Source organism: Tyto alba, unplaced genomic scaffold (assembly GCF_018691265.1).
Source record: "Tyto alba isolate M040663 unplaced genomic scaffold, T.alba_DEE_v4.0 Super-Scaffold_9, whole genome shotgun sequence".
In the NCBI taxonomy this organism is placed as follows: Eukaryota; Metazoa; Chordata; class Aves; order Strigiformes; family Tytonidae; genus Tyto; species Tyto alba.
Window position 1 is genome coordinate 20,148,269 of NW_024881330.1, and position 13,021 is coordinate 20,161,289.

The following is a 13,021-nucleotide window of genomic DNA, read 5'->3' on the forward strand; positions in this document are numbered from 1 at the left end:
AAGTGGTGATTGTGGGTTTGGTGAAGAAAACAAGTGCGTGTGCTTCATCTCACTGCACCAGACAAATGTCTGAGGGGAAGGGAAAAGTGTGTGCAGTATACACCAATATAGTTGCAGATAAAGACTAACCTGATCAAATTTAGGTAGGTAGTATGAATGCTTTCTGTTTCAGCACCTTTTCAAGTACAAACCGAATGAATATCAGTGAGTAATGCAGGTGCAACAATTAATCTGGTACACCATACCTGATGAGCAGACTGAGGTAACAATTTTACATCATATTATTAGAAATAATTCATTTATCTTCACTTTCAGCTGTTATTTGCTAGGAGTCTTCTTGCTGTATCGCACTTTATTTCATCATCAGGTGTTTAATTTAGCCTCTTTTCTTACTGAACTTCAGTACTATTACTTGTGCATTACTTGAATAGAGACAAAATTGATAATTAGAACTATTTTTTGGCTGTTTTAGTTAAAAAAAAAAAAAAAAAAAAAAAAAAAAAAAAAAAAGGTCCTGGAAGAAAATTGTTACTCCGTTCTTGACCAGAATCCCTAAAGGGAAGTAAAAAAATTAAACCTTTAATAATTTAATAGTATTTCACAGAAGAAGAAATCTCTAAAAAAAAATCAACTTCCCACTATAATATCTCTCTCTAGAAGACATCCTTAAATGAACAAAATACAATTTCCAGTATGAAATTAAACCTTGCAGGTGCCACAAATAAAAGTTGTCTCAATAGAATTTATTTTCTATACCTCATATGATGAGATAAAAATAAAATTAATTAAATTGGCTAGAAGAAGGAGAAATGGAAGAAAAATAAAGATTCTGTTTTTAAATACTAGACAGAGGGAGTTTTAAGTCAGTGCCCAGTCAAAACTAGAGACATTCAAAGCCAATTGGTTCATAGCTATCATTGTTGCCTATATAGTTAAAATATATTTACACATGTATGCATACTCTTGGCTGTGTATAATCTTTTTATTATTATTTTGAAATTTGCTTTATATTGCACTGTGAAAGGAAGGAAAATAAACAAACTCAAACCTTTAATTAGAAATATTTTGTTTGACTTTGCTTGCAAAGCATCTGATCTGACATGGTGTTGACTAAGATAAGAATAGCGAGTACCCTGCATGCAATTGGTACTCATACCATTCGAATTCTGAGCTAAATCTACATTAGATAAACAATTTGGTTACAGTGGAGACCCACCTGTTTTCACACAACTATGACTGAAGGGACAACAGGACCCAACATTTAAACATTTATACTATTCAGTTAAACATAGGTCTTCTATCAGAGTTTTCTGAGAGTTTCCATGTCATCTTGAGTTTGCTAAGTTTCCTCTTCCCCTAGTGTGCTTTCTTCTGCTTTCTTCTCTGAGTCCGTATGTGTGAATTTTTATTTTATCACTTTTTATATTCATTAATGAATGGAATTGCTTATGTTTGAGGCAGAGTAATGGATACTTCTACAAATAAAAAATAATATTCTATGAAATGATGGAAGTAGAAACCAGTTTTCAGTTAATATCTCACTGCCATCTACTGTATACACTGGAAAACTGCACTGTGGGAAATGCATTGCATTTCAGCAATGTAAGACAACTCTTCCCAGTGAATTTGCCCTAAAGTTGAGGAAAAAATCCACTGAACTGTCAGTAGGCTGATACATGTAAATACCATTATTTGTGGAGGAATCAGTATGTCTTAAACAGATGACAATGTCTGATGATACTCAGTATTGTCCAGAAGGAAAGAACATCAGGTTTTAGTATTGTTTAGTTTGTATTCAAGCCAGATGAAAAGGAGATGTGTACTTTGGGAGAAAAAGAGTACCTCACTTTGCTTATTCTTGCCCTAAATAGTAAACCCCTTAATTTATTAGTGAATGTGTCAAAACAAAAAAAAAGCTAGTGGGATTAAGATACAAAGACTTGGGATAACTTGGTATTTCTTTTATTTGAGGAATTATTCTTTGATTCTTTTAAATCGGCTTTCATCTCAGTAGCTGATGTCTGGTGTATAGAAACACCAAGTATATGCAATGTTAAGTGTTGGTTGGGGTATAATAATTTACCTAAAGTTGTGGAATTAGTAAATTGAAAATAAAATATCAGGATTGTAGTCATCAGGAACTGCCTAAAATATCATGCAGATTAACTTTGCACTGCCGATGCTTTTATAATTACTTGTATAGAAATTAAAAGGTTTACACAAGACAGAAATTTCCTTGATTTTCATTGGGAAGACTGACATCAAATACACAAGAATGTATGAAAAACATCAAACTGTGCATTTGCAAAGGAAATAATTTTCTTAGTCTATTATTAATTTCAGTAGGCTGGGAATACGTATAATTTATACCATTTGCTATTTGTATTGCACCAAAAAGTACAAAAGGTCAGTAAGCTTGTAAACTCAAGCACTTCAAAACTGTATAAATGCCTTCATTTGCTCCTTCTTTGTATCAGCTGTGATAAAGTCTGTAACTATGGTATGATTTTTTTCTATTTTTATTCAATAATTGTTCTAAGACCTCATTTGCTCAGCGTTATGCAACCCTTGCAAATGAAGAAAGAAAGATAAAGTAATTAATGGCTTTTCTATGGTGTCCATTGTTATGGTGTTTCAGTGCTTTGCAAACATTAACTAACCCACCTTTACTAATTCTGGTATTCTGGGATTTGAAATGGTGTTGTGGGCAGCTGATGTACTCTGTGTGATCATACCATCCCTTCTGTTGTCTTCAGGGACAAAGATGTGTTCTCAGGACTTCTTCAAATGACATCAGAAATTCACCCAAGGAAACCAGAAACTAGTTTCTGACACTTGATCCTTTCTGTCCCATCTCCTCAACCTTACTTCTTTTCCAGTGTCACCATCCAAGCCCCAGTGTCTTTCACTCCCTGTCTAAAATGGCGATTTTACTTCAGCTGATTTCCCCAAGTCATACTCCTCCTATAGCACACATTGAGCATAGCCAATTTCAGCCTAAATTTGATGGTGGTTAAACAAACAAAAAACCAAACAAAAACAACAAAAAACCCAAACGGCTGCAATCTAGTTTAGGAAAGCTGTCATGAATTCAGTAACAGATGACACTGGTAGAGGTACTTGGGGCGTACAGTTTGCTAAGTTATTAAAGCTCTTTGCATCAGCGTTCGTTTGTAAGTCATGTTTTTAGAAGAGGCTGGCTTTGTAGCAGTGGGGAATTTTTTTATTTCATTGAGTGTGTGTTTATAAGTTTTCTTAAGAATTTGTGCATTTCTCTGACAGTTTCAGCATCCAAAATTTTTAACCCGACTGAAAGGCCCAGGGAATAAATTACCCCTGGGGAATCATTTCTCGATGGACTCCTTTGTTTGCTTGGTTGTTGGATATTTTCAGTCACCATTCATGTGTAGTTTGATGTGCTGTGCAAATGGGGTGTAAATGATGAGGCATCTGCGGGTCTGTGCGGGACAGAAGTTGTCCTGCCAGGGAGGGCTCCTCCAGAAGCTTACATTTGCCATCTTTCTCTCGAGTTGATCTGACTGACTGGTTAATTTTCAAGTGTCTCTGTCATCTTTCCACTGCTGTCATTGGTTCCCTGGTGTCTGCCATCCATCAGTGATATGACTTGAGTGTAATAACTTCCAGCTTACTGCACAGATGACACACGGGGTCAATGATAGAACTGCAGCCGTAGGAGAATGATGTACCAGTGTGCAGCATTTAGCTCCTAAAAGGACAAATGAAAGGGAAGAAAAGATTAAAAGGTGTATTTAGCAATGTCTGCTGTTATCCCAGGACAGCACTGTGCCTCTACTGCTAGCAGTGAAAGTTCTGCGTATGAAAATCTAGGGAAGGGAAGCAGACTGTAAGTCCCATTATTCGGTAATCACTAGAAGAAAACCTGTTTTAAATAAAGAAGGGGGTACTAAATATTCTGATATCTCTAAAATAATAATTTGCATGTGAGAACACTGAATATTTGTGAGGGAATTACACTATGAAATAAAGCAGATAGTTGCTTTTTTTTTTTTTTTTTTTTTTTTTCCTGTTATTGTTTTAAATTTAAATCCTTACTGCCCTCATGTGGATGCATACTGTGTTTTCTCCATCTGCTGAAACTGGCAATGGACAGATTTTGTAAGACCACTACATACAGCAGTATTTATATAGCAGACAAAGGACAATTCAGATACTGAACTGATGCTCTCTGTCTGAATTGTTCTTTGTCTGCTATATAAATACAAGGATCTTGAGCAATGTGGCTGGGAGTTCCTGTGACACACTTGCTGCATTTTAGTTCTGGAGAACCAGGAGTGCCCTGAGTGTTAGGAATCTGCTGCCCAAACCCTGTCTGGAGAAAGCTGCCTTTGCAGCTAACAGAAGGTGATGAAGGCTTCTTCTGTACAAGGTAATGTGTATCCCGAACTGACTGGGTGGGTCTATCCACAGGAGGAACATGCAATATTTCCAAATACTTTTCAGCTCACAGTATGAGATAGAGCAGAGAACTGAGCATAAGTCTCTTAATATACCAACATGTAGCAGCTGTAGGAGCAACACTGATAAAATGGTAGAAAAACAGGAAAGAAAGAAAAATAATCCATTAAGATCCAAATTAAATAATAATTTTCATAGCTATTACTCTCTGCCTATGGACAATTTCTGTGTATATTAGCATAAATAATGTTTTGGGTTTTTTTTCGGGAATTGATGTTAGAAATACATTATTACCTATAGGTTATTGTACCATAACCTATATTATCATACCATTAGAAGATGTGGTATGTTGTCAGCTAATGTTTCATTGCATAACATATTAGCTGCCCATCTACCTACCAGAACTAAGTGGTCTAAACAGAAGTTTAATGAATAAGACTGTAAAGATACCAACCACTGGGATAAGTTTCTCTAGAAAATGAGGACTGACTTATTGGTAATTTATAAAGCAAATAGCAAAACTGAATTTTATAACAGTGCAAAAAGGGTTTGAATGAATGGCGTTGCCACTTTTGCTCTATAAAATAACCTATGAACAAATATGAGATACAGAATGATGGATAAGCTTGTAAGGCTCTTATTTGCTAGATAACTGAACACCAAATCCATCTAAGTTTCAGATCTTTCTTAGGCCCTATACATTTCAGTGTATATGCATGACTTTACAGAGTATTAAACAGATTATGCAAACTATGTTCAGAGCTTACTCAGGTAATAAAAATTGAGGAGCCCTTTTTTAGACAGTCAGAGATAAAAAATGTTTTTCAAGGATAAGTTAGTTAGCTGGTTAATATGCAAGGGAAAATAAAATAAAAATAAAAATATGAATACAATAACCTGAACAGTGCTCAGATATCCTGCTCTTTGCATTATTATTTGTATTTACTCCCATTGCTGTTAATATCAAAGGCTTTCAAAAACATATTGTTTTCAGTCATAAAATAAAGATTGAAGATGAGACCTAATTTGGAGGCCTGTCCCTTGGGAAGGAGAAGCAAGACATGTGGCTAGCTGCCAGAATACAAGCAGGCGAGTTATCACTAGGAAGGATGTAATGTCACTTAAAGAGTGGTGCTCGCTGTGGGTTCCAGGCAGCTGCACTGGACAATTTGCTCACTTGGATGTTGTTCTGATACAGAGGGTGGATCAGACTGAATATCTCAGATATTGTCACTTTCTGTCATGTGCAGTAATGCCATAACCTGTTATTGATAGTGTTAAACCCCTCATAGAGAGAGAGAGTCCTTTTGCTCTCCCTCATTTGCTTCAGCCAGGAATTGCTTTCTGTGTGCAATGGCAAGTTCTGGACTATAACACACTGCTGCTAAAATCCACTCCTTTTTGACAGCAGCAAAACCCTGGTGCTTCCTATGGAGAGAGGGGCTTGAGGCCAGGGCTCTTGCTCTCGGGAGCAGTGAGCATGGCAAGGCACGGGGGTTGCCATGCAAGGCTCCCTGCGGACAAGGTTCTCCGCACCCAACCCACGGCACCGGCTGTCCTCACCCCACTGCCCTCCAGTTGGGGAACTGGGAGGGTTTGGCTCCCGGATCCTCCTTGAGGATCTACTTTCCATATCATAAATGTCATGTTATTCAAAAGACATCTGTAGCAAGATATCCAGACATTACTTCTGTTCACCATGCTTCTGCTGACAAAATAAGCACTGTAATTGAAATCTGAATTTAATAAACGTACTCACGTGTGGGCACTTCAGCAGTATACTTTGTTTGAACTCTCTAGTCTTTATAGTCACATTTTTCTTGATAATCTCTAAGCTCCGTTGCATTCTAGTAACAATATGGGAACCAATGGTCAGCCAAGAAATACCTTTTATATTCAGTTTTCTGGTTAAAATGACAGTTGGAATCTGGGATTCTTAGCATTGCCAGCCATCTGGATTTTCTCTGTGTGCTTTAATACTGTCCTGAAAATAATTAAACTTATTCTGTACAACGGGGCACTTGGAAATATAGCAAGCAGCCAAACAGCTCATTAACAGGGGAACAAATTATCAGGTATCAATGGCTCAGTGGCATTGAGTCTGCATGAGTTGCTGCTCCATGGCACATGTGAAAGAAGGTAATTTGCCTTTGATGTGCCCTGGGGCAAAAGCAGGTATGGGAGGGCAATTGCTGAAGAGCAGCAGAAGCACCATAATGGTTTGTTGCACAATGACATGTCAAATCACTGACAACTAGTCCAGTTCATTTCTATTTTAAGGATATTGGGTAGGGAGCGTGCTGGCAATTAGATTTGATGCTCGTGTTACAGGAGCTACTTTGTAAGGTTTAGACAAAGACACCAAGTGGGTTGTGTGTCATTTTACCTGTGCATCCCAAAGTTTTCAGAGGAAAGATGATAGGATCTTTCGCTATCTTAAACTTATGGTAAGTATTTACTCTAGTTCTCAGGAGGAGGTCAAGGAGAAAACTAGATGAGGCACTGATTGGAGTTTATATTTCTTTTACTAATTGGTCTGTACAAAATTCAGACAGTAATATCACTGAGCAAACAGGATAGCAAAACTCCAATAAAGCTGTAATTGTTTCTGCGGGTCTTCTGAGAATCTATTGACTGGCAGCATTGGTCACTCGTTTCAAATTGTTTCCCCTCATCTACTCCTTCCTTAATAAAAGTTTTGAAGTTTTGGGTTAAAATAATTAGAATATTTAAATTGCAAGTTAGAATACAGTGTTGAACTATACATTCAGCCCACTTCTGATGCCTTGCAATATAGCAACTAGTAGAATCACGTAATAAAATGTTGATACGGAAATTTCTGTAATGCAAACCATCTTGTTGCAATGCCACTTTGTCAAGTATTCCTCCCTCTGACCTCATTAGGTGTGCCTAGTCATTAGATACAGTGTTACTAAAGAGTTTCAACTTAAAAGCTGCTTTGATTAATGATTGGTTGGACTGAGGTTTTACTGTGTAGGATTAACTAGATTTAAAAATGGCAAAATGCCATAGTAGCATTAATGTCAGATTTTAATGAGAAGCAGAAGTAAACTGCAAGGACCCTTATGATTTTAATGTGGACTAAACTCATGTGCTCATTACCTTAATGTCCTGTCCTATTTTATATATAAGTATTCCAATAATTCCTAGAGAATAGTAGCCTAGACATCATATTACAAATAAGTAATCTGAAATATATAACCCTGTATTTTTAATGAATCATAAATTTTGATAATTCTAAAATCAGATTTATTCGGTGTTCTATTATCAAATAGAGAAAAATGATTCATACTGGTTTGAGCCGTTTTAATTAAGAAACAATATGAAAGTAAGAGAAAGCCAGACTGGCAAACATTTCTCCCAATTAATAATGTACTGACAATATAGACGAAAAATGCATTTTCACATTTTTATGTCATCTGCTACTTGAATTTCCTTTTACTGTGTTCTTAAATTCATTTAGTTATCCTGAAAGTTTACAGACTTGGCATCTCTAGAGGTTCATAACCTTCTTTTTTTAACCATTGATCATATATTTCAGTATATAATACTTCCAAGAAAACCCAATCCTTTCTTATTCCAGACAGCATTTTGTTGTCTCTACTAAACTTGATAGGATTTAATCATATTCTTGAAAGGTAATGCATTGCCGAATTAGGGCCTTTGTATCTAGCATTTTTTCAGTCCATGCTATCTTTGCTGAGATAATCAAAAGGCACTGGCTTATTATTAGAGCTGAACAGGAAAAACTTTCCCATCCCAGGAGCCTGAGAATTTTTTTTTCCTGCATTGATCCTGATTTCCCAATTTTGGTTATTTTTCAGTGAACTTCCAGTAGTAAGAAGCATGTAATGAAATTTCTGTTTCTGCACAGTAATATGCTGTGAGAATTAGGCACCGTGTACTAATAAGCAATAACAAAAGTTCTTTGCAGAGGCGGCACTGTTTCTGCCAAAGCATGTAGGACGACATCCAACCAAATACTTGGGCTGTAATGCCTAATTTTTCATTGAAATTGCAGATATATTGGACTTGACTTAAATAGGATTACTCACTGAAACAAATTTACGCAAGGGTCTAAGGCACATATCCAGCTTTCAGTGAGTTAGGACTCTACGTACTCATTTGGCTCTGGGCCCCAGGCACTTGCATAACTTCGCTTTACCAGCATTACCTTTGCAGTCCCCATCGATAATTTTTGTGCCACTGAGTTTTTCAACTACATCATAGTATCACTTCTGTGTTCTTTACTTAGTTGACTCATTGCTATTATTTGGTTTTCTTTTTTTTTTTTTTTTTTTTTTTTCTTTAGGGAGAAGACCAACAAAAACAAAGGACAAGAAAAAGAAGAAAAAGAATTTGATGGAAAGGGCTCAGAAGCAGCACAGCATCTTTTTAGCAACAGATAAAACAAGCCAGTAAAGACTTGATTTTCTTTAATATATTTGTTTGCAAAGTGCACAAAAGCTGCTATATGCTCCTGCCCATGGATGCACTATGATTCAGCTGCTTTGACAGTATTGGTGGCAAATAACTTGTGATAAAAAGGCCCACAAGCTTGTTTGTTTTATTTATATATTTTTATTTTATTTTTTCCTCTCATTTTTGTCCTGAAGACTTCAAGGTCAGGAGCGCACTGAGGTGAATCAGTGGAAGTGGTGCTGAAGTGTGACAAAAATTTTGTCCTGGGTGCTTGGTCAACATGTTGACACGGAAGGGAAGCAGGAAAGAAATCTATGTATCACCATTAGGCGGACTTGTGCATATTTAAATAAAAAAAAAATGAAGTCTTGGAGGTGTAGGTACTATTGCATTTATGGCATTTGTTTCCTATATTTGTACATTTCAAGAGTAAATGGATATGACTTACCTACTTAATGTTAATGTACATTGTTCTCAGCACCTGCTGCTTTGAAACAGTTGTATAATAAAACTGCTTTAAGACAATATACCACAGAAATTACTGCTTAGACTTACAGAAACACAACAGACTCTATGTGTACATATTACTCTGTCTACACATAAATGAACGTATTTACTGTACATCTATGCATTTTTATGTATAATACTTCATACATGTTTAAAGTTATGTCCTGTTGGATCTAGTAATATACTTTAAAATAATCCAGTAAATGTTTACTTTTTACTATGTTTTAAGTATCTTCTCATATTTCTCAATAGTTACAAACTGGATTTTTTTTTTTCTCATTTGTAAAGCACATTCAGATGGCTAAACTACCTTGTACTGGCCCCTGCAATGGAGTGTCAGCTCTGAATTATGCTTGCCAGACTGGTACACTGCAAATCTTTTCTGCTGTTCTGTACTCCTAGCTCAGCCCTGGTGTATTTTGACTCAGAAAAACAAGTATAACTTTTTTTTTAAGATGAGGCACGATGACGATGGATGTTTTGACTGTCAGGAGAGAAATTATATGGAAAGTTCTTGGTATCTAAGGTTGTATGTCTAGTTTTTTTCAAATATAATGCACAATGTTTTATTTCCGTTAGTCCTGATCCAGTCAGATATAACAAACAAATATCTGAACAGGGGAGAAACAAAAGAAAAAGCTATGTGAGTTCAGTCATTCAAAAATACAGCAAACACCAATGTCCTAGTATTGCCAGTTATTTGTAGAAGTTTAGCAAATTTAATCTGCACCTGGTGTTTGCTTGTTTTTGTTTTGGGTTTTTTTTTGTTTTTTTTGGTGGGGGGAGGGATATAGAGAATTTTCTATGTAGGAAGTTAAAATGGCTCAGGATGTGTAATTTGGTGATCTAGCATTATTGGGCTTGCATTCAAGGAGAATTTTTAATATCTGCTGGGAAAATCCCATACTAAAATGGCTGTCATTTATACTGTCACTTAGAGAAGTTGTTCCAGTTCTAGGACTAAAACTTGCATAAGACCTACACAAAGCGAATAAAAGGTAAAACAGACCCCAGACCCCTACAAAATTCCTTTTGATATATACTGTAGAAAAATCCCACAAATCTCAGTTTTAATTTTATGGGTTATATACTTTATAAATAAAGTAGGGAAATAAAGCATCTATAAGCACAAATGTATCTGTATTTAGCCATGACAAGTGTTGCTACAAAAACGTACAGTAGTTAGGCAGATGTGAATGTTCCAGGAAACCACTTGTGGACTTCCATTTAACCATGAGGTTTTCACCATCTTTCATTTAGAATATGTTCATATTTACCTAGAACATAATAATGTTAAGGACAGTAAGATTGTTCTGATCCTGGGCTGCTATTTTGGATGTTAAATGCTCACTTTAAAAAAAAAAAAAAAAAAAAAAAGACAATAAGACAATAAGAACTGTAACTGCCTATTTGCTTATTGGTTATCAAATTTGGCTGTAAGTGCAGTGAATGCCCTCATACAATCCTTTTACTAGTGGTTACGAATATTGTATTAGGCATGTCATGAAAAGAATGCTACAAAAGACAATAAAATAATGTCATAAGCTTCTGAGTAAACTATTTTTGGTCCTTTTTAATTCAAAGACTGTATTCATTTGGAATAGCAAAGAAGAATTGGAGAAAGTATGTGGACGCAGATTTTCTCCCATTGGGGTGGAAAATTTTAGGGTTTTACAAACAGCTATTTTGTTGACACATGTTTGAAAAGGCACTGTACATTAGATATGTTTGCCCCAGCCACTTTCATATTCAGAGTTTCCTTGAGAATGTAGATACAAGGAAGTCATCCCTATGTAGCAAGTGTCCTTGTGTGTAGATTCTTCTCTGTCCTAGACATCTGGTTTTACCCTGCCTTTGCATGGTGGATCCTATCAATGCATTCATAGCACGAGGGATTTTGTGGGATCATACTTCTCCTGAGGTTAGAAAGAACTGTTCCTTGGACACTAGGAAAAGGTTCTTCACTGAGAGGGTCGTTGGTCACTGGAAAAGGCTCCCCTGGGAAGTGGTCACAGGACCAAGCTTGTCAGAGTTCAAGGAGTGTCTGGATGATGCTCTTAGTCATATGATTTAATTTCAGGTAGTCCTGCAAGGAGCAGGACATTGGACTCGACACTTATGGGTCCCTTCCAACTTGAGATATTCTATGATTCTATGACCTTGAGAGATCACCTCATCCCAATCTCCGCTTAAAACAGGGCTAACCTAGAAGTTAGATCAAAACTGCTTGAGGTGGAGGATTTCATAGCCTCTCTAGACTGTGTTGCCATGTTTGACCACAGGGATATTTTTTTGGTGGTGCTTTTTGTGCCCATTTCCCCTTGTCCTTTTACAGTGCACTCCCAAGAAGACCTGAGCTCAGTCTTCTCTGTAAGCCATGATCAGGTAGCTGAAGATTGCTGCTAAATTTCCCCTTAACCTCTTCTTCTTCAGGTGGAGCAGCACAGTGTCTTTGGCCTCTCTTTGGATGTTTTGTGCTACAGCCCTGTAACTATTTTAATGACCTCCAATGGATTTACTCCATTCCTCTCTCATACTGAGTACCCCAAACAGGCACAATATCCCAGTGGTGGCCTCCTGAGTGCTGAATAGAGGAGGTCCAACTTCTCCCAAACTTTTGGGATTCCCGAGACGATTTTCACAATGGTGGCTTTCATACTTCTGCCAGCATGCTTGGAGAACTGAGGACAGCTCTGAGAGAGGACTGCTTTACACCACTGCTTCAGGATCTTTAAACAGATGCTGTTTCTTGGCAAAGTGAAGGTCAGGTTTTCAAAGCTGGACATCATGAAAACAGCCTGCACCCATGTTGCCTCTTATTTCTTTTAAATTTGATCAGAAGCAGGCTTGTAAAGGTCTTGCTTCTTTTCTGGAAAGTAGATGACCAGGTACCTTTTTTCCTTTTCAGAGCTGTCATTACTTTTTGAATCTGTTTCTCTCAGACAGTAGAATGATTCAAAACAATGGTTCTTCTGTATTCACAGGGTTTTTATGCCCCTAGTTTAATGATCAGCTATTGGAAATTTGTTTAAAACTAGAAAAAGTTCAGATTAGTAAGATATAGGACATTCCATGCTGTAACCATTAGTTAAAATGTTACGTTACTATGACATGCAAAAAGTTCTTTTTCAAAAGCATGCATTCCTTTACATCTTATTCACCTGTCACAGAAGGGACAGTTGCATAGGCTTACTCTGCATTGAGGATCGCTCTATCCTCAGTATGCTTTACCTTATCCTGACCTCCTAGCATCTGTCTCTTTAAATTAAAAAAACAAACAAACAAACAAAGCAACAACAACAAACCCCAAACCAAAAAAACCCTGAAAAGCCCAGATGCAAGTTTAAAGAAATTATTTTGTGGCTGACTGGTCTTTACTGCATCTCAGATGTTCTTGCTAGTGTGAAATTACTGTTCCATGTCTCTTTTCTTATTCTTGGAGGAAAATAAATGTTGCATTCCACATTACAGCAATGCAAACCTTCCGTATTACAAATGTCAGTATTAGGAAATTGTTCTCTTACACCTATATCCTTCACATAAACATGTCTATGAAAGAAAAGTGAATGCTTGTAGAACTAATATGATGTGTCTCCCTTTATCAATATAAGTTTTTATCACAGAAAACTGCAGA

The 13,021-nt window shown here is 36.7% G+C and overlaps 1 protein-coding gene across 1 annotated transcript in view; it reads left to right on the top strand.

Annotated features, from left to right (window-relative positions):
- Nucleotides 1–10,940, top strand: part of RSPO2 (R-spondin 2) — a 104,913-nt gene extending 93,973 nt beyond the window's left edge. Inside the window, exon 5 of the mRNA XM_042785956.1 lies at nucleotides 8,771–10,940. Within this exon, the coding sequence (XP_042641890.1) occupies nucleotides 8,771–8,880 (110 nt within the window). The 3' untranslated portion in view covers nucleotides 8,881–10,940. The remainder of the gene's footprint in view (nucleotides 1–8,770) is intronic.
- Nucleotides 10,941–13,021: the final 2,081 nt, after the last annotated feature.